At 40.6% G+C, this 23,036-nt stretch overlaps 1 protein-coding gene across 1 annotated transcript in view; it reads left to right on the plus strand.

Moving 5' to 3' along the window:
• The window catches only part of EGF (epidermal growth factor), a 59,675-nt gene that overhangs the window by 20,771 nt on the left and 15,868 nt on the right, over positions 1-23,036 (plus strand). Inside the window, exons 7-19 of the mRNA XM_009649195.2 lie at positions 2,947-3,072; positions 4,093-4,215; positions 6,806-6,928; positions 8,122-8,247; positions 9,207-9,343; positions 11,286-11,434; positions 13,042-13,146; positions 14,875-15,098; positions 18,511-18,678; positions 19,431-19,580; positions 20,014-20,163; positions 20,810-20,926; positions 21,971-22,096. Coding sequence (XP_009647490.1) covers positions 2,947-3,072; positions 4,093-4,215; positions 6,806-6,928; positions 8,122-8,247; positions 9,207-9,343; positions 11,286-11,434; positions 13,042-13,146; positions 14,875-15,098; positions 18,511-18,678; positions 19,431-19,580; positions 20,014-20,163; positions 20,810-20,926; positions 21,971-22,096 — 1,824 coding nt within the window. The remainder of the gene's footprint in view (positions 1-2,946; positions 3,073-4,092; positions 4,216-6,805; positions 6,929-8,121; positions 8,248-9,206; positions 9,344-11,285; positions 11,435-13,041; positions 13,147-14,874; positions 15,099-18,510; positions 18,679-19,430; positions 19,581-20,013; positions 20,164-20,809; positions 20,927-21,970; positions 22,097-23,036) is intronic.

Below are 23,036 nucleotides of genomic sequence, written 5' to 3' on the forward strand. Positions count from 1 at the left end.
GGAAAGAGGGTTTCCCCACCTTCATTAATAAATAAACTACCAGTGTTTTTACATGTCTTGCAGTATATGCCCCTATATTTCCCACATGTTTAGTAAATTTTTTGTATGACAGTAAGTGTTGTCAGCAGTAGGCCTTCTTTTTATTATTCCAAATACCTTCTTGTAAAAATGTCTGGGAGGTGATGGAGTAGAAAGAAGCTTAACAGGCTGAATCCAGATGAACCTTTTGGACTTTGCATGTACGTTGCTTGGCTTATCCAGTGCAAGAACTGGGATGAAAGGAGGACTAATGAGCCTGGAGTACAAATGAGATTTATAGCTGATCTTACAACAGAGAAACCTGTAGATAAAAGCATACCTAGACTAATTGGGTGCTCTGTACAAGCTAAGAAAACCTATGTTGCAATGTAGTGTCAGCTGTGAATTATCAGGCCTTCTTTAAAGCAGATAGCAAGTGACTTCCTTGAGATGAAAAGGGAACTGATGAGAAGTGCTCAACTGACATGATTTGATTTTTTTTACTGGAATTTTGGATTATTTACTTTGTTACTTAAATTCCTCATGTGCCCTCTTCCCTTTCTCCTTCAAAAGACTTTCCTGAATTTGTCAGGGCCAGTAAGTACAGAGAGGAGCATTAATCCAGCTATGGGTCTTCTATAATCCCACACAACAACTTTAGTACGACAGAATCTGGAAGGTGGCCTCTAATTTACCTCAATTCTCTTTGACAGCTAATGCCAGATTTGATGACAGTATATGTATTTATAAATGCCTGCTGGAATGTTCTTCACACTTCTATTAATGGCTCATAACATGTCTTAATTACCTTAAAATCTTGAAGACTGCCTCTGGAGTTCTTTTAAAGTATCTTCTCTGACAGATTAGTGATATTCAGTACACTCAGGATTTTTTTTTTGAGGAATTATATTGTGTTTCTAGCCAGTGCAAGTTACCAGTATCAGGCTATTATCTGAGAACACCCATTTCCATGTAAGAGAGGTGATGGGAGTGGAAAAAAAAACCCAAACCCAAACTAACTAAAAAGTATGGTTTGTAGTGCTTGTTCTTCCAGAAAACATTAGTTTAACAACTTTGTGATTCATAATTTAGTCACCATGAACCTTAAATTTTGAAATGTGATTTTTTTTTTTTTACATATTGTTTTGGCAATATTGAGTTATAATCATTATGCAGTTTAAAAAGAATCTCTTCCTGAGATTGCCCAGATGGCAAAATTATTGCTTCTGCTACTTCTTCTGTAATTCCTGGATGTCTTAGGTATCATTAGACCAATAATGGTACAAGCAAGGGGCAAAATACCAGCACCAGTGATAAGCATAAGATGTAGCCTTGAAAATGGTCTTGTTTCAGCTTTGTATTGCTCTGTGATTGCATGTACTTGCACTTTTGTCACTCTAATGAGTTCTGCATTCGAAGATTAGACACCCCACTACTGTATGGTCCTGATTCAGTTGCAGCAGGGGCAAAGATTAAGGGGCCAATTCAAAACTAGTTCTCCAAAATGGGAGGCTCAGCTAAAACTATGTAAAATTCAAGTCTCTCAAAAGCTATCCTGCTTAATAAGATAGATAATAGAGAAGAATTAATCAGTTTGATGCAAATAAGTGCAATGGTGAAGACTGCAGCCAAGCTGAAGTGTCTGTCTGGGAAATTATTTCAAACTTTTGTAGATGTAATCTGTGATTCCACCAAATGGCGAGCATTTTCTTGGTTGTGGCTAGCGGAAGACTAAATGTCAAAATTAAATATTATGCTGCTTTCCTCCTCTTGGAATTTAGAGAGTGAATTAGAAATAGCACAAAAAATTGTTCACATACAAATTTCTTCGCCTGTATGAGCCCATGATTTTGTATATGTTACAGAGGCGGCCCAGGGCAAAGACAGTGTTGTGCGTGGGTGGCTGCATACCCACGTTCAGTAACAGCAGTTCAGCTATTCTTGGCTTGGGAAAGGGGCAAGCAGCCCCAGAAGAAGATTAGGAAGATTAAAACAAAAATAATAGTTTGGGAGACAAAAATAAAACCATGAGTGTTGCATACCTGCGAAAGCATCAGCTCTGAAAGATAGCTGAGCGCAGACATGAGGCTCTGCAAATGTTTCCTGTGAAAAAAAGGTACTTTAATACGTTTGCCTTTTTCTGTGAAGCAGAAATAAGGCTTCTGGGGATCTGTTGGGTACTTTTTTCTGCTTCCTTTGAAGAAACTTTGGGCATATCTTGTTGGACAGCAGAAACATTCTGAGTTTTAAATCTGAGTTCAAGATCCATAAAGCTTGTATTTCTCATAGCCAGAAACCAGGATCCACTCCAGTACAAAGATTCCCTAGACTGTGCTAATACTTTTTGTCTAAATGAAATGTGTGGCCGTTATGATCTAACTTGGTTTTTTATTAAATAATGTGAGACTTGGGCACTGCTTTGTGCTAATAATCTCCACCCTTCATATGCTCGCTCTCTTTTTAGATCTCTCTCCTCTCTCTTTTTGCGTGTGTGCGCTCTCTCTGTCGCTCTCTTCTTTTGGAGTGTTTTACAGGGCCTGGTAACACATAATACCATGCAGGACTGGCGGCATATGAAGCCTGCTACACAGGGTGTCCCCTTCCTTAATCACTATAGGTATGCATCTGAACCAAACCATCCCCTACTTCAGGCTCCCTCTAGATCTGCTTGTGCTGGCACGGAGCTAGAAATGGTCATTCGCACAGACCTACTCTTAGTCTTGCTGGTACATATAGCGACTCTTTGGCCTGATTTTACCAATAGAGAAAAAATAGAAGTTATTTTCTATTAATAAGAAGTTCCTTGGGTTGAGCAAGTAACTGTTGAGAAGAAGACACGTCACTGAGCACCTTCCCTCGAAACAGTTCCTCCTTGAAGGCTGATACGGTAAGAACTCCATTACATTTACCCTCTATTTGTTCTTCCAGAAAAAGGCACCTGTGACTTGAACAAAGAAAAGTGCAGAAGAAGAATCTGCAGGCCAGACTCAAGGACTCATCGGTGTAAATGTTCTAGTGGCTTTATTTTAAGTCGAAATAAACAGTTTTGTGAAGGTAATATGTGAATCTCCCATCAGCTTTACTCCACCAGATGAATAAAAAATGTTCTGTTCTTTTACTTTACTCATATCTTGAGTATGAAAAAGCACTCTGAGGTCTTAAAAATTCTATTTGTGCCATTTCAGTTTTGTGCCCTTGCAGGTTCTGAAATAGTCTAAAAGGAGGCCTACGAAAATGTCAGAAATGCTATTCTTGTGAGAAATTTTGGTCTTAGCCTGAGTAGTTAAAGCAGCTTCAGAGAAGCAGATGTGGTTATGGGTGCTTATTTAATTTTTAAATAAAAATTAAAGCAGATATATCACCAAAGGTGAAACACTGAAAAATCCTGCAACAGGATAGAGGTCTTAAGTCCCACTTTCAAAAAAGACACAAACTCTTAACATGCTTCTAAATGTTTTAATCTGGATTGTTTTAATAAAAATCTAACATTGCCATTAGTAATAGTTAACATATCACTTTTAGAAGCACCTTTTTCGCTACACAACCAGGTTTGAAAATACATAAAGTCATCAGAATTCCTAGCTTACAGGATTTACAGACCTGCCTGAGCAGCAGCCATCCAGCTCCCAGGAAGTTCACCAGGATTGCTTTCTGAATTTCAACTTCGAAACCACTTCTGTGTTTTGAGAATTTTACCGCAGTCATGTTGGAGCCAAACTTTTTAAAAGAATTTTTGACTGAAGGAAGAGGAAGTGTCTAACGTAAATTTTTTGGGTGCACAAAGGATCTAATTGTCAGTGGAATCTGTATGGGAAGGCATATTTTTGTAAGTCCTCAAGGCACCTATGCTGGACGCATGCAGCCTGAGTAGGTTTTGTCAGCAGATTTTTTTAAAGCTTATTTGAATAAGGTCTGCAACCTTGCTTTTTTATCAGTTATTAGGACCAACATATTTTTGTAAAATGAATGGGAAAAAGAGGTACTTCTTGAAGACTGTTAGTTTGTTTTATTAATCTAATTCCCTGACACCAGTTCATGACGTTGTTCTGACACAACAAGCGCTTCTTTCGGCAGATATCAATGAATGTGGCTTCTGGAATCACGGCTGTACTTTAGGCTGTGTGAACATCCCTGGTTCCTATTACTGCACCTGCCCGAGAGGTTTTGTCCTGCTGCCTGACAGGAAAACATGTCACGGTAAGTAGCAGTAACGTGTGAATGCCTCTGGTGTGATATTGGAGAGAGTCCCCATTTAATGCTGGAACGCTGGAACTGCCGAAAGTTTTGTGCGTTGCGTTGCTTGCTTCTAATCCCTCATTATTATGTAAGTAGGATCAGCTTAAACGGGGTGAACCGAATTCAGATGTCATGTTTAAGGAAGTGCAAGTTACACGTCAGTAATCACACGTGAGCCAGGTCTCTAGAGAGACCTCGCTGCTCAGATTGGGCTCTGTGGCACATTCCAGGTGGATAAGCAGTTACATCTTTTTAAGTGTGGTCTCAGAATTCAGCTCTCTCTGTCTATCCTGCATAACAATTTTCATGGTCTCTGAATGAGCAGCTCACAGCATCATCCTTTTTCTCTTTAGATAAGGGTTGAAGGCATTGCTAATGTGCATGAACTTAATGAAATTAAAGGCATGTGCATCTGTTTACAAATAATAAGACACATGGAAGTACTCATAAAGTTGTTTATTCTGGGGGACTGCTGCACTTACTGTTTTTTTTTTTTCTTTTATCAATTACATTTTGTATAAGAAGTATGCCTGAGGGAACTTACCTGCATGATGTAGGTATGTAAATCAGGAAGCTCTGTGAAGCTGAATAAATGTGAATAAGTTAAATGCAGAGAACATGGAAAACTGGAGGGAAAAACCAAGGACCTGTCAGTCAGGAAGCTTCAAGGTCCATATTTTAGTCATAGTAAGAGTCAGAGGTGAAGGTTTTTGTTCTCCCTTTATGCAGCATTGTGTATATTCAGCCTGCAAAGGAATTAAGCCTTTCCAAAATAAATCTAGAACATAAAATGTGAAATGCATCCAAGTTTTGAGGTCTTGGGATATTCCCAGTCACTTTTCTATTTCATAATGAAGTGAAACTTAGGCATAAGCAAAGGGTCCTGCTACCTTGTTTCCATGGAAATAAAACATTGGTATATGCCCCAAGTAGAAGTGCCAGTGCACACCGATGAGTTCAGTCTGGATCATGGCAGGATCAGGACCTAGGGTAGATTAAATATCACTACTAGAGAGTAAGAGTCTAACAGAGTCTAGCAGTCAGTCTGCCTGTTTTAGACCTCCAGAGTCACTTCTCCCTCTCTATTAAAGAGGGAGCCAGGAGTAGGATTCAGTGACCCAAACGTGGGGGTCCAGGGTGTGGGTGACAGCTGCAGCAGGCAGCCAGATGTGACAGAAGACCTATGGGAGTCCTGCAGCCAGAGGCTACTGGGAGGTGGCATATCCTTTTGTGTGCAAAACGACACAGACACGGTGCAACTCAGTCCTGCTCTGAATGACTAGCTTGAACTATATGCCTACATTTAGAGTGGCTCAAATTAGATAGAAAATAATGTTTTTCTAACACAGGCTAGGGATGCAGCATGGACAGTATAACTCCTTAACTACTGCAGCACAAGGCAGATATGTCACCATCTACGCACCTTGAGAGAAAGAGAGAGATGCAAGGTGAGAAGCCCACATCCTGACCAGACATTTTGATGCTTTGTCCTCCGAGTCCTGTATGAAGCTCTTCATCTAAAGCCACAAGCTCTAGTCAGAAAGAATCATAGAATCGTTTATGTTGGAAAAGACCTTTAAGATCATCAAGTCCAACCATTAACCTAACACTGCCATTCCACAAGAACACAAGAAACACAACAGCAGTTTCTTGGCCCTCTTCACTGTGCTTCAGGGGTTAGAACAATCCAGTCCAGGGCACAGTTGCCCTGGAGAAGCAATATTTGCAACAGATATGCACCATTTAAGCCCAAGTATGCAGCTGATTCCAAGAGGCAGCTGTGGGGAACTTGCATTAGTTCCAGTCTTCCAGCGGGTGTTGCCATACGGCACTAGAACTGGCATAAAGAGATGCCACACTGCAATACAGAAGGTGGAAGGAGGATATCCCGTGAAATTGCATTAAAGAAATACTCAAAAGAATGTTGGCACTCCAACGATTATAGTGGAAAGTAAAGGAAAGCCATTGCCAGGTCCTCAGATGGTTTTGTCCCTACAGCTTCAAAAATTGCCACTAAGGAACATAGCTTCTGGGAAGGTTCATCTCCTGTTTTCATTGATTCTAGCTCTGTTACCGTTGGAGTAGTAGGAAAGTGGGTTTTGCTCATTCTCTAAGAATATACTTATTCTTTCAGTATACCTTCCTTGCAGTTTTCAAAACCCGATCTATTTTCTGGTGAAATGGAAAAAAGGAAGTTTTCTAAATTATTTCTACTTTGATAACACGACTTCATACAATTACGGAAAATTTAAAGCTGATCAGCATAATGGCTTCAGGACCCAGCAATTTTGGCTTTCTCCTTTGCTATAATTAGGAGAGGGCGGGGAAAAAAATTTGGAAAAAAACAAACCAAGCCAAAACAAACCCCAGAAAGGCCAGAGAATTGTTGTACTCTCAACATCACACTTTCATTTTTTTTTCTTTTTTTCTTTCTTTTTCTTTTTTTCTTCTTCTTTTGCTATTTATGGAAGTCTTAACATCTCTTTTGGGGGGCTTAGTAAAAATTTTCATCATCATTTAAGATTTTTTTTCCCTCTTTAAATTACTGTAGAGCTAATTTCCTGCACAAATAATGACACCGCATGTAGCCATGGTTGCCTTCAAACATCTAAAGGGCCTGTTTGCTTTTGTCCTGAAGGATCTGTACTCAAAGTGGATGGCAAAACATGCACAGGTAAGTAACATTTTTTCTAGGCATAATGACTGACAAAATCTCTTTGTTCTTGGTACTGAGAGCCAGAAGTGAATGATGGCATTTTACACTCATTTTGCACAGCTGTAAATGGTCGGACAAGATAGGAGGCAAGGGAAAGTCAGGCGCTTTGAGTGCTGAGATGATAAATATTCATCTTCATTTTTTAAATAAATATTTCTCAGCAGCAACATCCGATGTTTGCAGGCCAAATTCTTTTGTTGTCAGCACAGATCAAGGCATCACCCAGATGTTTGTTGCAGGACACATCTAAAATTTATATTTTAGGAGAAATATAGGTACAAAATTATGACTTGGGTCAAATCAGAAGAGGACTTTACAGACATCGTGCAACCAGAGTCACTCTAACAGCAATTTCACTGAATTACCCCCAAACAGAATTTTTGCAGTCAGAATATTTGAAGCTGGTACACCCACCAACCTGTCATTTCCCATTTCAGCAAGCTTTCCAAATTCAGGGGACTGTAGCTTTTCAACTGTAGCTTTTCAGTCTTAGGGTTCAAGATTGCTCCACTAATGCCAGCCTTGCACTTTGAAAAATCCCCTTCCCCTTTTACATTCCGTAAGTACTATGGACTTGTACTGTATACATAGATTCAGTCAGTGTTGCTGTTTTGGTAGGGCACTCCACTGAGTAAGCTCAGGTTGGTGTTGAGGCTATAATCATTGCACAGCCCCAGGAAGAAAGAAGGAATAGTTTCTTTTTGTATGAAATCTTGATTTGTAGTATTAGGAAGTACCAATTCACCATCCTAGCCTAATTAACTTCTGGGGAGATAATGGCATTAGTTTGCGGTTTCTTTGCCTGGAGTGCAAAGTCTGATAAAATTTGTTACTCTGTTGTAGATGGGATGAGATTTGCATGCGAGAGAGAAATAATGAACACCCGGAAACCCTCTTCATATATCCCGCCCCCCCATCTTGTGTTGTGAATATTCAGGAAAAACTCTGGAAGAAGTGGCTACTAATTTGCTTTCACTCCACTAGACTTCTGCTTCCAGCCGGAGGCCGTTCAATAAATCTATCAGTCACTGAGATGTTTTGCACTGTAGAAATCCTCAGCAGAAAGAATCGTTCTCTTGCTTATACCTCTGATTTTGTTGTGTTGTTTCCTTCAAATGGCAAAGTTAAATTTTTCAAATGCTCTGTTTAAGGTTGTACATCTCCAGATAATGGTGGCTGTAGTCAGATATGCTCTTCTTTAAGCCCGTCTTCCTGGGAATGTGCTTGTTTTCCTGGATATAAGCTTCAGCAAGACAGAAAGCACTGCACTGCTATAGGTTGGTATCTTGGTATGCCTGCATATTTCTGCCAAAAAAAGCAAAAACATTTTAGAGTCCTTTAAAGTGGATTGCATGACTGGGATCCATTTTTGCACTGGTCTTGGGTTACTTTGTGAAACTCAGGAAGTATTAGTTGTTTGGGAAAATAACCTCTTTTGGAAATACACCAGAAGCATTAGTACCTGGTTCAGTCTCCCTCACAGAAGATTCAATCTGTTATCCAACTTCTGCATTTCACTCTGCGCTCCTGTGCTGTGGAGGTCTATCTGCGGTATTCAGGTTTTTGTGCCTTCATACAAACGTGGGTGTAGTTTCTGCCCAGTGTTACCGAATTGGGGTTGGGGTGTCCACATCTGGAGAACAGGGCAGAAAATAGTCTGTTGAAGGACCTTCCCTACAGGGATATTTGTCCTTCACTGGCCCTGGGAAGCCCAGGTATTTGATGTGATGTTTGGATTCCAGACCCTTCTGTTTCTCCTGAGAAAAGGGCAGACCCTGGTGAGCAGCAAGGTATAAGCAATTGCATGAGAGAATGGAGGAAAGAGAAGTTTGTGATTTGTTTCAGGAAGAAGGGAAAAGCTTTCTTTTTTGGAGGACAGCATTTTTCTTGCTTTTACTGTAAAAGGCTTTTCATGTGCAAAAGTCAAGTGTTCCAGCATTTATGGTGATGCTGTGAAATGCAGAGGGAAGATCTTGAGGCTAAGTCACTCAGTGACTGCCTTTACCACAAATTTTGAGGCTGATCTCGGGCAAGGCACTGATGTTGAAAACCTATATTCACGTTTATCTTTGATTTCTGAGGCAAGTGGAATGTAGGACAGGGGCCTTGATTTCTTTGTGCTTCTGTTCCTCATTTTGTCTTCTATATTACTTGCAATGTTAGCTAGGTAGTGATGCCGGCTAAAGATCACTTTGAACCTAGCAGAATTAACATACGTGCAAATTTTCATCCACAGGTCCTAAGCCATTTTTGTTATTTGCAAATGGCCAAGATGTCCGCCAGATCGGTTTTGATGGAACAGATTATGTAAGTTTACTTGACTGGCAGATGGGAACAGTCTTAGCACTGGACTCTGACCCAGTGGAAAATAAGGTAAGGCATTAAAAATGAGAGGATTTTGAAGTGTTGCAAGGACAAAGGGATTGGGCTTTCATGTGCCTTAACCTTTCTGCTGTCAGTGATCCAGATTACATGCTGTGCTGCTTGTTGTTCAGCTGCCTGGCCAGGAGCACAGCTGGTACAGGATGCCAAACACTTGTTGAAGAATTTCCTCCTTTACTTACTGATTGAATGTGCTTTGTACATTGGCATGGCTAATTCACAGAGAATTTGGATTTCTAAATTCACTTCAGGCATGATTTCAATTTCAAAGCACTTTTGTGTGATTGATAGTTTTTTCCCTTAAGATTTCAGTACTATTTTCTGGAAATATATTGAGGGTTTTTTTCTCCCTGGGTAGCTGTAAAAGCAACAGTGTGTTTTCTTCTCTACAGCTACATCCCACAATCTCCACTAAATGTAGGAGTAATCTTAACAAGAGTTACTTCCCATGTCCTGACGTTATTGAACAAAGCTACTGAACACTCGCTGAATTTATTGCTTTTATGAAATGTATTCCTCATGCTGCAAGACATTGCTGTTGGAAACGGGAGTCTTCTCTGCATAGAGAGCTGTTTGGCTGTGTGGCCGCACCCCAGTGCCCGGCTCCTTGCCTGCAGAGTTGGGAAGAATAGGAATTCAGCTGTGCTTTGCTAAACCTTCTGTGTCAGATGATAGTTATTTTTTCCCATGGTGAGACTTATTTAGACTGTAAAAGTGTTACAAAAAGACACTGGATGGTACAGTAAAAGCCGATGAGGAGCTCCGTTTAAGTTGCTGGAAACATCTCAGGGCCTGGATGGACGCGGCCAAACGAATGTGAATGTTGCCAGATCTGCATTACAGGAGGATCGTTTCAGTCCCTGCTGGAACATCGCCACTTGCTCCTGAAACAGGGCCCTGCTGGGGAGCTACCAGTTGTTCTGTGCTGTGCTGAACGTAAATCAGCTGTGCCGGCGGCACTGGGTGTGGGCTCTTCTTCCCCTTGTGTAAGGCGCTCTGCACGACGGCAGGGCCGGCAGCGTGGGGGTGAGGCGATGTGCGGTGGGGCTGGCCAGGCTGCAGCACTCTGGTCCTGGTGGCACAGAACTGATGGGCAAGCTAAATCCGCTCAGCATCGCTCTGTGCTCCCACGGTAATTGCATTAGCTGGTTTAATGCTGGGGGCCTCCCTCCCGCTTTGTTTGGCCTCGTGGGTAGCATCAAAACAAAGTTTTTTGCTTTGTTGCTTCCATTTGCAAAGAAAGCCTCAGCACTGCTTTGTATGTAATTCTTCCACACAGCGTTTGGCTCCCTCTGGATATCAAATACAAGACAATTTTTTTCCTCATCCTTGGCAAATACAAACCTACTTGCCGCACTGGCAGAGTACTTTTATTTTGACCCCAAACTGAGAAGCCTCTTCTGGAAATGTTAGAGCCTTACAGAATAGACACCTGGTAAAAAATTAAGATAGGTGGAGGCTGAAAGAGGAAAAAAAATAGAAGCAAATTATGTAACTCCTTTTTCCTTCCCAGGTGCTTGACACACAAGCACTACTACTCTCTTCTCCCCATTCCTCCCCTTTTAGAATGAGCAGCCAGCAAAATGGTAACATGCTGCTTTTTGCCCTCTCCTACTCTTGCTTCCTCAGCTGTGCTTCGCGGGAGGTAGCTGCTCACCGAAACAAACCCACAGGATATTCAGAGGGCTGTATATAGGGCAACCAGGATTTACAGCTAAGCACAAGCTGCCTGTAGAAGTCATCCTCGCTGAAGGATAAGTGCCTTTTTATTTGATCCTGGATCACAGGTTACCTGTGCAGCCTTTTGGGAATGAGCAGTTCAGGGAACTTTCAAGATGATGAAGTTATTTTAAAAGTGGAACTATTAGACAAGGAAAATAGAGCAGAAAGTGAGATGGGAACTAATAACACCTCATCTGTTATTTCTCCACAGATTTACTTTGCCCACACTGCCTTGAAATGGATAGAACGAGCTAATCTGGATGGCTCAAATCGTGAAAAAGTTATTCATGAAGCTATAGATATACCCGAAGGGCTTGCTGTGGACTGGATTAACCGTAAATTGTATTGGACAGACAGAGGGTACATGCTCCCCAGTGCTTTTATGTTGAAGCATGCCATAAAATATTTGGAATAAATGACTGGTGATACAGAAATAGCTGAGATATCACTCTAAATTCAGTAATGCTTCACACTCTGATTGGGTAGCTGTAATCTCAAGTATATACAGTTGTAAGGTTCGTTAAAACTGAAATGCTGAAAGATCCCTTTGAGTCTGCTATTGTATTTTTATCTTTGTCTTTCCAAGAAGCAAGGGTTTGGACACCATTGCAAGGAATCTAAAGCGTGTACTGCATGTATACATATCTGTACGTGCACATGTACTTGTGAATATATATTTATGTATACACGCATATTTATATACATGCACTGAATGTGTGTCTATATAGGTATATCTTTATATCTTTTTATATATGTATATAAATAGTGAGTATTACTGCATCCAGTATGTCTTGGAGAGAAGTCAGCATTGTTGACAGCAAGAATCATGCCCGTTTAAGCTAATGGAGAGTCTTTGTCTCTGATAAAAGAGGAATAACCACTGGCAAACAATATGGCTTCACATTTCTGCTGATGCCTAACCTTACATGCAGAGAGAAAAAAAATTGACCTTTGGTGAAAAGGCAGTGTCAGATCAGAACACATAATGAAGACTCCTTGAAGAGCTGTCATGATGTTTCAGCGTGACCCACATTTTATTAGTCAATTAGAAATGGTTTTGAATGTACAGATCCTCCTCCCTTTTAAATACGCTGCTAGTCCACTGCCTTGCAATTAGGTACAATGATTGTACTCTGTATAAACATGCCAGTGTTTCTCCTGAGATGGGAGATTGTGGTGCTCATGTCCATAAGACAAGAGCCAAGGGTGCAGCTGTGGATTTGTGTCTGCCACTTCTTTTCTCACTCACTGCATTCACCTGTTCGTATTCTACACCTGCACAAATATATTTCTCCTTCCATCTTTGTGTGGCCTTTCTTTGCTGGTCAGGTAGGGATGGAAGGCTGTAGGCTTGCTTTCAAGTAGGGGCTGATGTTTGTTTGGCCAGGTGGAGTTTGTAGCAATAAGTACAGTTTTCTGGAAAAAAATCAGATTGGTAGACTGGCATAGATTCTATACTTGACTCTGCCACAGACTTTAGGAGTGATCATAAGGACCTTAACTGCATTCTTTCCGTACAGTAAATACAATATGTAAATTGCTTGGTGATTTCTTAATGAAAAATGCTAGATGAAGGTACTATTTTAAAAAAATTCTTTATACATTTGATAATGCCAGTCAGTTAGCAACTTGCTTTCCTCCTGACTCCCTTTAAAGCTATCATTCATCTATTAGTGATCATACTTCCAACTCATTATTTGCCCCCAAAAAAGAGAACTTCCTATCTCCTGCAGAGCAGCAGGTATTTTACCATCATGCCCTGGACCAGATAATGTGGCTGAAACATGAATTACTTGTTGATAAAACAGCTAGACATCCCACATCAGCCAGATTATTTCCTGTCATTGTAAAGTTATTTATTACAGTTTTGTGACAAACTAAAGCAATGCAAAAACTGAGTATGTTCTGCCTGAGAAAGTAATTAAGAAGATAGCAGGAAGGACCTAACGGTGCCATGTGTGTTGCAGGAAGGTATGCATCGAAAGGAGCAATCTGAATGGAATGCAAAGAAAAATGATCATCTGGGAGGATATCTCCCAGCCCCGAGGGATTGCCATTCACCCATTTGCTAAGTAAGGAGTGATAAACCTCGCTAATTGTGTAATACTTTGGGGAGGCTTTTTAAAAATGAGCATGTCAGCCTTGCCTTTTTGGCAGTCAAAAAATGTATTAGTCTCATGTTAGGATAGTCATTGCCCTGCAGAGTTGTGTGAGCTGCAGTGTTTTACTGCTGGGTTTCTTTTGTGAGTTGGGGTGTGTTCATTTCTCATGTAGATTTAAAAAAATACCAGAAGCATTAAAGATATTGTATGCTGTTTAAGCTAAAGAAAAGCACAAGTGGCTGAAGTCACCCGGGCAGTTACAAGCACCACACTACAAACTTTGATGGTTCCATACCTATTAGTATGCAAAAGGCTTTTAACCAATGGTGCTTACAAAGGATTTTTTTTGGCTGTGTTTCAGTTTCTGAGGAAACTAAATCAAATCTACTGTTGTGGAGATGCGTTGCTTTAAATGCACCTTATATCTTCTTATCCAGTGCTGAGATGATCAAAGGAGTTTTGAACGTTTAAACTATTGATGAAATTCTGGCCATTTTAATCAATGGCAAAACCCCATGGATTTCAGTCAATATGCCTGTAGTAGGATGGTTTTAAATCTGTTGGTGGTTTTTTTTTGTTTTGTTTTGGTTTTTTTTTAATGCTTATATCCTGCTGTAACTGAGTACTGATGAATGAAGCCGAGTTGGGGAGGGTGTTTTGTTAGCTTCACTTTGTATGTAAAAGACCTGAAAGAATCTTTCAGTAGAGGTTGAACATGATAGAGACATTTTGCAGGAAAACTTCTAAGAACAGGTAGGTTCAGGGAGATTGTTTATTAGAATTATTGGTAGAGGCAAGGGCTACAAGGGAAAAGGGAGGAGGAAACATCACTAAAACCTTCCTTATTAAAAAGTTAATGGTGAAAGGAGGAACAGACATAGCAATGTCCATAATTGTAAAGTGTCAGTATTAAAGAAAGATCTGAGACAGAATTAAGACTATTGAGAATACTGATCCCTGCATTGGCTACAGAAAAACTGCTCATGTAAATAAAGCTAAGAGAATCTGTGAGTTATCTCGGTAAACCTGACAAAGGCAGATGATGCCTGGGAAGACTGGAGTCCAAACTTCAGAAGTAATTTGTAGGTTTGGCTATCTCCATTTTAAGGGGGCATCTTGCACTGTCTGTTCTTGGAAAAACAGTGAGCACTCAGTGAGTAACACTCAGGACTCTAAAGAGAGACCCTGAAAATCATGATTTTAGTAAAAGAAGAAAACAGGCTGGGCCTGATACTGGTTTATTTTTTAAAACAAAATAACCTGAGGACTCTTACTTGCTCTCCATGGATGGTGGGTATTCCATTTGCGCATTTTCCCACCCTTGTTTAAACAAGGGGATGGTTAATGCATCATCTTCTATTGTCTGGGTTTGCTAGGCCGCTATCATCAGTCATGTGAAAAATGCAAAAAGCAGGTATGAAGCATTGGCAGTTAGCATAGGCGGGAGGAGTTGTTTTCCAAAGGTTTTGTGCCAATGAATGGAGTGGGGATTCTGCATAAGTCCTGGTTTAATCACCTGGAGTCTTATGGGAAGCATGAAAAGATCAGCAGCCAATATATTTGCTTGAAGCATGCACTTTTTCTCATGTGCCTCTGGCCTGCATTGCTCTGATCTATCTTTCTGCTTTGAAAGAACTCCATGGAGAGGAGGACAAATATTTACTTACTGACTTCCTGTATGCATTTTGTTTTCTAAAGGAGATTATTCTGGACTGACATGGGGGTCAATCCCCGGATTGACAGCTCTTCATTAGAAGGCATCGATCGCCAGGTTATAGCCAGCACAGGTCTGGTGTGGCCTAGTGGAATAGCTCTCGACTACTTATCCGACAAAGTGTACTGGTGTGATGCTAAGCAGTCGGTGGTTGAGAGCGCAAACCTGGATGGTTCTGGTCGTCAAATTCTTGCACAGAATGATGTAGGTGAGGCTTTGGGGTTGATAATTACCTACTGCTGCTGGTCAATGTGCATGTGTTGCTGCGTATGTTCATGTGAATTACCAGCTGGAGGCTGTGCTCTATATCCCAAGCAACTCTGTGTTGAGGTTAATGGCATCACTTAGGTCTTCATTCTGTTACCCAGCTGACTTTTATTTATTAATTTTAGCAAAAGAACACCTTTCTAACACTCTCTACTTTTACTAATGAGCCACTTTGCATTGTACAGAGAACTTCTCTGCCTTCACAGGAAAAGGAAAAGAAGGAAAAAGTTAAAAATGTGGTTTGCTTGTTCCATGCATGGCTGCTTATTGTAATTCAGGTTTTGCTGTGTTTATTACACCAGTGAGTTATACTGATGTAAGCTGGAAGAGAATTAAGTTCCTTGAGCAAAGAACTTGCATCTGCACAGTATTGAATGCTGGGATGATTCTAAATACACAATAGATACTCAATTGAAAAATCATTTATGCAATATTCTGATAGTTGTCATGGCTGAGATTTCTATTTTTTGACATGTAACTGTGCTGTTCTGGAGCAAGAGAACAGAAGTATTAGCAATGAGGAACTGGTGTTGTACCACATCTGAAATAAACCATGTGTTTAAGAATCTCGTACGTAGCAAATTAGTTGCTGGAGAGGACAGTTCCCTTTGTGCATGATATTTCCCTGGGGACCGTTTTGTAGGTGTGCATCCAAAACATGGGCAGAATGGGGACTCTTGGCTCAATACCATGACTGCCACAGTTACTCTGTTAAGCAGCTGCTGTTCTAGTCTGTGCTCTGGGAAGGCTTGTGTGCATCTCCTAAGCCAGATGCCTTCCCACTTGTGTGAAGGTGAGCAGAGTGAGGTCTTGGAGGGAACAGCATTCTCCAGTTCATAAGACATCAAAAGCACTGAGCAGAGCCACTTGCCAGCATTCCCCTCTTTTCCTCTGCTGCACATATTCTGCTGTATGCTCCATCTTGCAACTGATCTGCAAAGGAGGACCTTGAAGCCTGTTGAAAGTTCCACTTTGTTTCTCTGCAAGGAATAAGACAGTGTCTTACAAGAAGAAAACAGAGAAAGAGAGCTAGAAGTGCTGGAGAAACACAGGGTATGGGAAAGGAGATAGGCTTGGAGCAGTGGCATGGCTGGAGGTGGGAGAAAAGGACATCATCAACACCTGTATGGAAAGAAGTGAAAAAGCAAGTGCAGATCTGTAGAGGTATGAATTTAGAGAGGCATAGACATTTGATATCCTGATGTTTTGCTAATGCTGTTAGTGAGACCAGAATTCAGGTTCTGTTCTTGGACAGCTGTACACTGGAGGATGGAAAGGTGGCCTCTCTTCACAGGCATTCTGCTGTAACATGAATTTTTATTACAGCAGCTCCCTCTAGTGCCCCTGTACTGAGAATTCATTCAGTACAGCTGCATGCAAAATGGGTAGAACTATTTCTGCTCATCTGCTAACACCGTTTTCAGCTGTAAGTAAAGCAGCCCGTAAGCACCTGCTTGAGGCAGTGAACAACACTTTATGCAATGGGTCAGGTTTGCACTGCCGTGGAAAGGGTTCATGTGATTATTCATTCTTCTGTTCCTGCTATCTCCACTGATGACAATGCACTTCTATTTTTAATCCTTAATGTATTTATAAGAGGTTAAGGAATTGCTAGTCAAAGTGGAGTGTTGTTGCTAGTGCAAGCTATAGATCCTAAAATCATGAATAACAGTTTGGATGGGGACAGCATCTAGATCTTGGCTAGTTGCTCAGATTTCATGGAAAGAAAAACTAAAAACCATGCCCAGAGATTAAGCGTGGTTCAGTGGAGGTAGTAAAGCGCTAACAGAAAACCAACTTAACACTTAAGAACACTTAAACAGTGCCTTAGATTTTTTCTTATGTGAGAGTGGGGTTACACATACTCCTTCTCCAAGGTTCTAATTCATCTGTTGTTCTGTTTGCTCAGCTTTGATTTTTTTATTATTATTTTTCATTTTTTAAACTAATACCTTTGGAGATCCCAATTTCCTTACTGAAATTAAACATCACCTACTTGAGGTCTACATCAAAAAACAAAACCACAGATCATACGATCACCTGCCTACAAAACATACTTTCAGAGGGGCTCAGACTGCAGCGCTGCAAAGTGAGGTGCATAGTCAGACTGTGAGTAAAGACCAAGGGAAAACAAACCTGCTTCAGCCAGGAAGCACCCACTCTGAAACCAGGTGGACATCCATGGAAGAACAGTATGTGTTCACACCTTCCATTGCAAAAAGATTGCCCAAAGGCTATCTTGAAAGCAGGAGATTTCTAAATTTATAGAAAGAATGCATAGTCCCATATGGACTAATGACAATTTTCTATCATGACAGAGACATTAAAGAGAGTCAGAATAATTTTGCAAAGATCTTTATAAGTATGTCTGCCCTTATATAGGAAAGTGTCCTTTGCATTCTGAATTCCTAAGCCTCTCTCTGGAAGTCAAACTAGGGATCTGAGTTTTCCTAGTACAGATAATGCTGTGCTACCAAGGAAAAAACACTTTACTCTGAACTCGCGGTGGGATTTCTCACACCTCTCGTTAGTCACACAAGTGCTAGGTGCTTGGTCCGAGCTGGTGTCTAGGTTCCTGCTGTAATCAATGAAAAGAGAGGCAGCTACTTGGATGATCTGTTGCATCCTGTGGTTAGCTGTTACTGCTAGTTAGCTGGCTAACAGACAGTGACTAACTAGTCACAGCCTACGGCTTCGAGTTGGCTGAAGTGAGGAAAATTAATTCCCCTCTTGAATATTGCGCTGTGATGAATTGGCTAGTGAATGTCTGTGCATGTTTATATGTACATGTGGACCACTGTATTGCACTTGTGTGTACTTTTGGCACTTGCAGAGATCACACACTGGCTTTGGGTCCTACCATGAGTCAGTGGCTATAGTGTCTGTAGCTCCCAGGCTGCCCCGTGCTGGTACATTTATGCGAGACAACACATGCCATAAGCTCAGCTTCTCCCTGTTATGTGAAGACTGCAAAAGGAGCTGTGCTGGGCCACTTACTGGCTGAGGAGGGAGCCACTTCTGAAAGGCTGTTTCCAATGCTGCTTCAAGAAATGTTGAGGTCTGAGGTAGAAGCATCTTGTGAACTTGATCTAGTTGGAGGTCACCAACAGTATAGAGACTGTACTGAGCCAGGCAAGTGTCATAGCCTCTTCTGCTAAGAGCATAAGTAATACTTGCCTATAGTCCATCATTCATGGACACTTATCCCACCCCATGAGATGTCAAAGGGGAGGAGTGGCTATGGCTATGCCACTGTGTTAGAAGTAGACCTGTATGCAGGCACTGCTTTTATTGACATGGTTTCTTGTGTATGTTCTACAGATGTGGAAATGAGAAATCTGATTTCTTTGTAGGCCACCCTTTTGATGTAGTGGTGTTTGAGGATCACCTTTGGTTTTCTGACTGGGCTAGGCCATCACTAATGAGGGTGGACAAGAAGACCGGCCAAAACAGGGTACGTCTTCGAGGCAGCATGCTGAGACCCTCATCAATGGTTGTAGTTCATCCTTTGGCGAAACCAGGTATACTGCAAAAATTAAGCAGTCATTCCCTTCCAGCCTCCTCTTATTCACTGGTATCAGTAGAATAGAAGTCCGTGGGGAGAGGATTATCTTCTCAGAAACAGGCTCTTTAAAAGGCCTTGCATAGTCAGACTGGCATTTATTGAAAGCATCATCTGGGCATGTGTCCCAGGAATACTAACAGATGTTGTAGCTTTATGATCATGCCCAAGAATAGATGCCGATCAATTGCCACAAGGCTACCATAGCCTTCTAATTCCTATTTATCCTAGTTTATTAGCACCCTTCACACACATGAATAATAACAAATGACATGGAGAAAGATTTTGTAAGATTTATTAGTTTTGGATCAAATAATTTGATTTTCTGTTGGGAACAATTTCCCTGTAAGCAGAAAAAAAGTAATTCAATAGATCAGAGTTGAGAGAAGGTAATCACAGGTTCCTATGCCCTTGCAATGTTCTTTCAGGGAATGTTATGTATCTAAATATTAAAGGAGAAATAATAAAGGAAATAATAATAATTAAAAAAAACATTTATTAGAGAGTATGCTGATCTGCTTTCCTGCCATAAGCTAGGTGATAATATCTATGCTTTACTATATGCATCTGTTTGTAATTAAAAAAAAAAAAAAAGGATGTTCTAGTTTTTGTCAGTCTTATTCTTTTTTCCAACTGCTTCAACTCTGCACAGCTAAAAGGAGATGTTGACTGAAGAAGCAGCTTATTAAGTTGCCTGTTTTTCTGCATTAGGGGCAAATCCTTGCCTTTATGAGAATGGAGGCTGTGATCAGATCTGTGAAAACGATTTTGGAGTTGCCCATTGCATATGCCATCCAGGATTTGGGAAAAGTCAAGACGGAAAAACCTGTCATGCTCTGGATGCTTCCAACACAACAGCAGGTACAATCCTCCAGTTCCAAAAAAGACCCTTCCCAAACACTTGAGGATCCTGACAGATAGCATTGGAAAATATTCACTTTTCTCTGCATAATGAATGCTAGTTTCTCTGAAAAATGAAAACACAGGACAATAACATTTTGTCTGACCATTGCAATTTTTCCCTTGGCATATTAGCAGTAAGAGAAATATGTATGGTGCTGACAAGTATTATGAGCAATGAGTTGCATTTCTTGCCTTTTGTATTTTAGAAAACCCACCAGTCAGTGGTTTTAGGAGTGATTTGAAGCCAGAAACAGGCTAGTCTGGGAGGATACTGATGTTTATTTTAAAAGGAAACCACCATGATTATTGGAAAGTAGCAAGTGATAGAAAATCAGAAAGTTAGTTCAGTAAATTTAAATAGCCTGTGTCACTTTTTTCTTGGATTTCTCAGGAAGTGTCTCTGTGCACATGGAGGTAGTGCCGATGCCAACACCAGAGACCTTGCTCCGGAGCACACAAAGCAGTGGAATATTCAAGGATATGGACAGTGGGGAAAAGCAGAAAATCAACAATTTTTTGATGGCTGAAATCATGGTATCAGGTAGAGTCTGATGATTGTCTTCCTTCTATTTACTGTGAGGCTCTGAACAGATTTATAGAACAGCAAGAAATCATAGGCCTTAAAGGAAGAAAGGCTCAATGTCAAGACTGGTGGCATTCATGCTCTTACAAGAAGACGGGTCTATGCAATGATGCCAGGTAGGACAGCTTTTTTGCTTTGTTTGTCTCCATGTTCCTTCGCTATGTCAACAAAACTTCATAATATTATTCAGGCCTAGAGAACAAACATTTCTAATTTGGAACACTTGTGAAAGTCTCTCCCTTAGATTTTATAAGTGTATTAAGTTCCTCTGAACAAAACTGTAGTAAACCCATTGAGTTCTACATATGTTCAATGCCACTAGATCATTAAATTATACAATAGGTTTTGCATACAATATTCAGAAATCCTGATACTAAGATGGCACTTCAGCTCCATCTAGACAGGGACAACAGCCCTAATGTATTGGCTTGTTATCATTAAACCAGAAAAGCTATGTTTCAAACTTTGACTGTATATTCTGGTTTCCTTGTTAGTTTTCTGTTTTGTTGGTGATGGTGTTTTGCTTTTTTTTTTTTTATACAGTACCTCCTTTGATCTGTCCAAATGCATCTAGTGATTTTTTTTGGTTTTGTTTATGCTATAGATCAAGATGACTGCACTGCACTAGAATGTGATGTCAACGCACAGTGTGTTTTGCTGGAAGATGGTGCTATGTGCCAGTGTTTGAAAGGATTTACCAGGAAGGGGAAATCATGCTATGGTAATAAAAGATATTAACACAACCTTCTGGAAAACTGTAGATTGGGAGAGAGAAAGAAAATCTATCTTTTCTTACATTGGCAGCTCTGCTGCATGAACCATCACAGAAAGGTCAATGGTACTATTTGTTTTGAAAGGCATGATGAGCAGAGAGCATGTGAGATGAAATGGCTAATTATCTCATGTCTTATTTTCCCCTGAGTTGTGGGTGTTAATCCTATTAATATTAACAAGCAATAATGGGGATAATAGGAATAAAAGCATAATGTATTTATTTGTAAAAATTCCCTAGTTATAAAAGCTCAGTCCATAGACATGGTAGTTGATGTATAATTTAGAATTATGTATTAAGGAATCTCTTAAAAATTAGTATTCCTGGTGTAACATTTACATAAAAGTGCTGCTCTTGTTTCTTTCTAGCACTAGAAAGAGACTCTGACAGTCACACAACACATTGCTCAGAGTGGTCTTTAAGTTTTTGGACTTGCATACAACACAAATGGAAGCAATTTGTTCTCTCATAAAGGCCAAGACAGGAAGGCATTACAAACAGAACAATTTACCATTTGTGGCAAAGTGTGAAGAATTACAGGAGTCTATGTTGCTATGGAAAGGAAAAAAAAAAACATTAGAAGGTGAAAAGTGTGTAAATTGGGTTTTTTTGTTGTGGTACCTTTTTTTTAACCTTGTGTGTTCTTCCTCAGAACAAAGTTTCTCTCTGAGTAGGGTTTAAGAATATAAGGCTAGTTTTGAAAAGGCTGGTTCCCTCCAAATGGGATATTTTTTGAAGCAAATGGTATTTGTGGAACCTCTAGGTCTCCAGGTGAAAGTAGCTGGTTGGCTGTCTTAGGCTCTTTAGAACATCCCCATCAAATTTCATAGCAAGAAAAGACCACAAAGCCCTTCTCTTCCCATTTGCTTCAGATGCACAAATGACAAGTGACGGCATAGTCTGAGGGAAATTCATGATGTAGACATTTATTTTTATCAATTTACCTGATGGTTTCATGAGCCATGTGTCCCATCTCCTTGTTTTGTCTCACAGATGTTGATGAGTGTGCTGTAAATATGGATCGCTGCAATCGAAACGTGTCCGGCTGTATCAATACAGAAGGGGGCTATGTCTGTAAATGCCTGGAGGGCTACACTGGAGATGGAGTCCATTGCTATGGTACAGGCATGCATGACGGCTGTGCTGTGTCTGGAAGGCTGGGGCATGATGAATGAGCAAGAGACGTGTCTTATGATTTGGGCTAGCCTTGCATCAAGCTGTGAAGCTGTCAAATATGCTGCTCTGGTCCTCTTTGAAAAAGCTGGTAGGGGCATGGATCCCAACACTGGCTCCCCCAGACAGCTGACATTTATCACTTCTTCCTTTTTGATTCTTTCTTTCCTGTTTGAAGTGTGGCAACCTCAGCAACTGATCAATATGCAAAGCCTGTCGTTGTCAGTGGATACCTCCTCTCAGTGTTTGCACTCTTTTTAGTAGTTACAGCAGGAGAGGGAGGAAGAGTGAAGGGGAGGAGGGAAGTGGAGGTGAAGCAGTAGAGCTTTATTGGAAATCGTTGCTATGAATATAAACGAAAGCAGGTATTGAGTGTGTCATAATACTCATCAAATAATTCCAGGTCTGTTTAATAGGCATGAGGTTCAAGGTGTTGACACTGACAACTTGAGTACATTTAGAGTCTTGTTAATAATCAGACCCACTGATTTTCCCATCCAGCTCTAATGCCAGGTCTTTAGTTCATTCCCTACATTTCTTAATTTTTTAATCCATTTTAGCAGTAAAAATGAAGGAATAGGAAGCTTGACACCACCATCCTCCCCGCCCCCCGCCTCCCTGTCTTTGACTAGCACAGTTTGTTCAGAGCTTTATGAGAGTCTAGGCTTCTCTTTTGTCCTTTTCTTTTTCCTTTCTCCTTTATAGCCTTATTCAAAGCCCGTTAAATTTGACCCAATTCTTACATAGCCTTTACTGGACTTCGGTTCTTCGACACAGATAAGGAGGACTCATATTCAGTTGAATGTGAGGAACAACTTTACTTTGAGGGTGACAGAGCACTGGAACAGGCTGCCCAGGGGGTTTGTGGAGTCTCTGTGCAACCTGC

Source organism: Egretta garzetta, unplaced genomic scaffold (genome assembly GCF_000687185.1).
Source record: "Egretta garzetta isolate BGI_Z169 unplaced genomic scaffold, ASM68718v1 scaffold41, whole genome shotgun sequence".
NCBI lineage: Eukaryota > Metazoa > Chordata > Aves > Pelecaniformes > Ardeidae > Egretta > Egretta garzetta.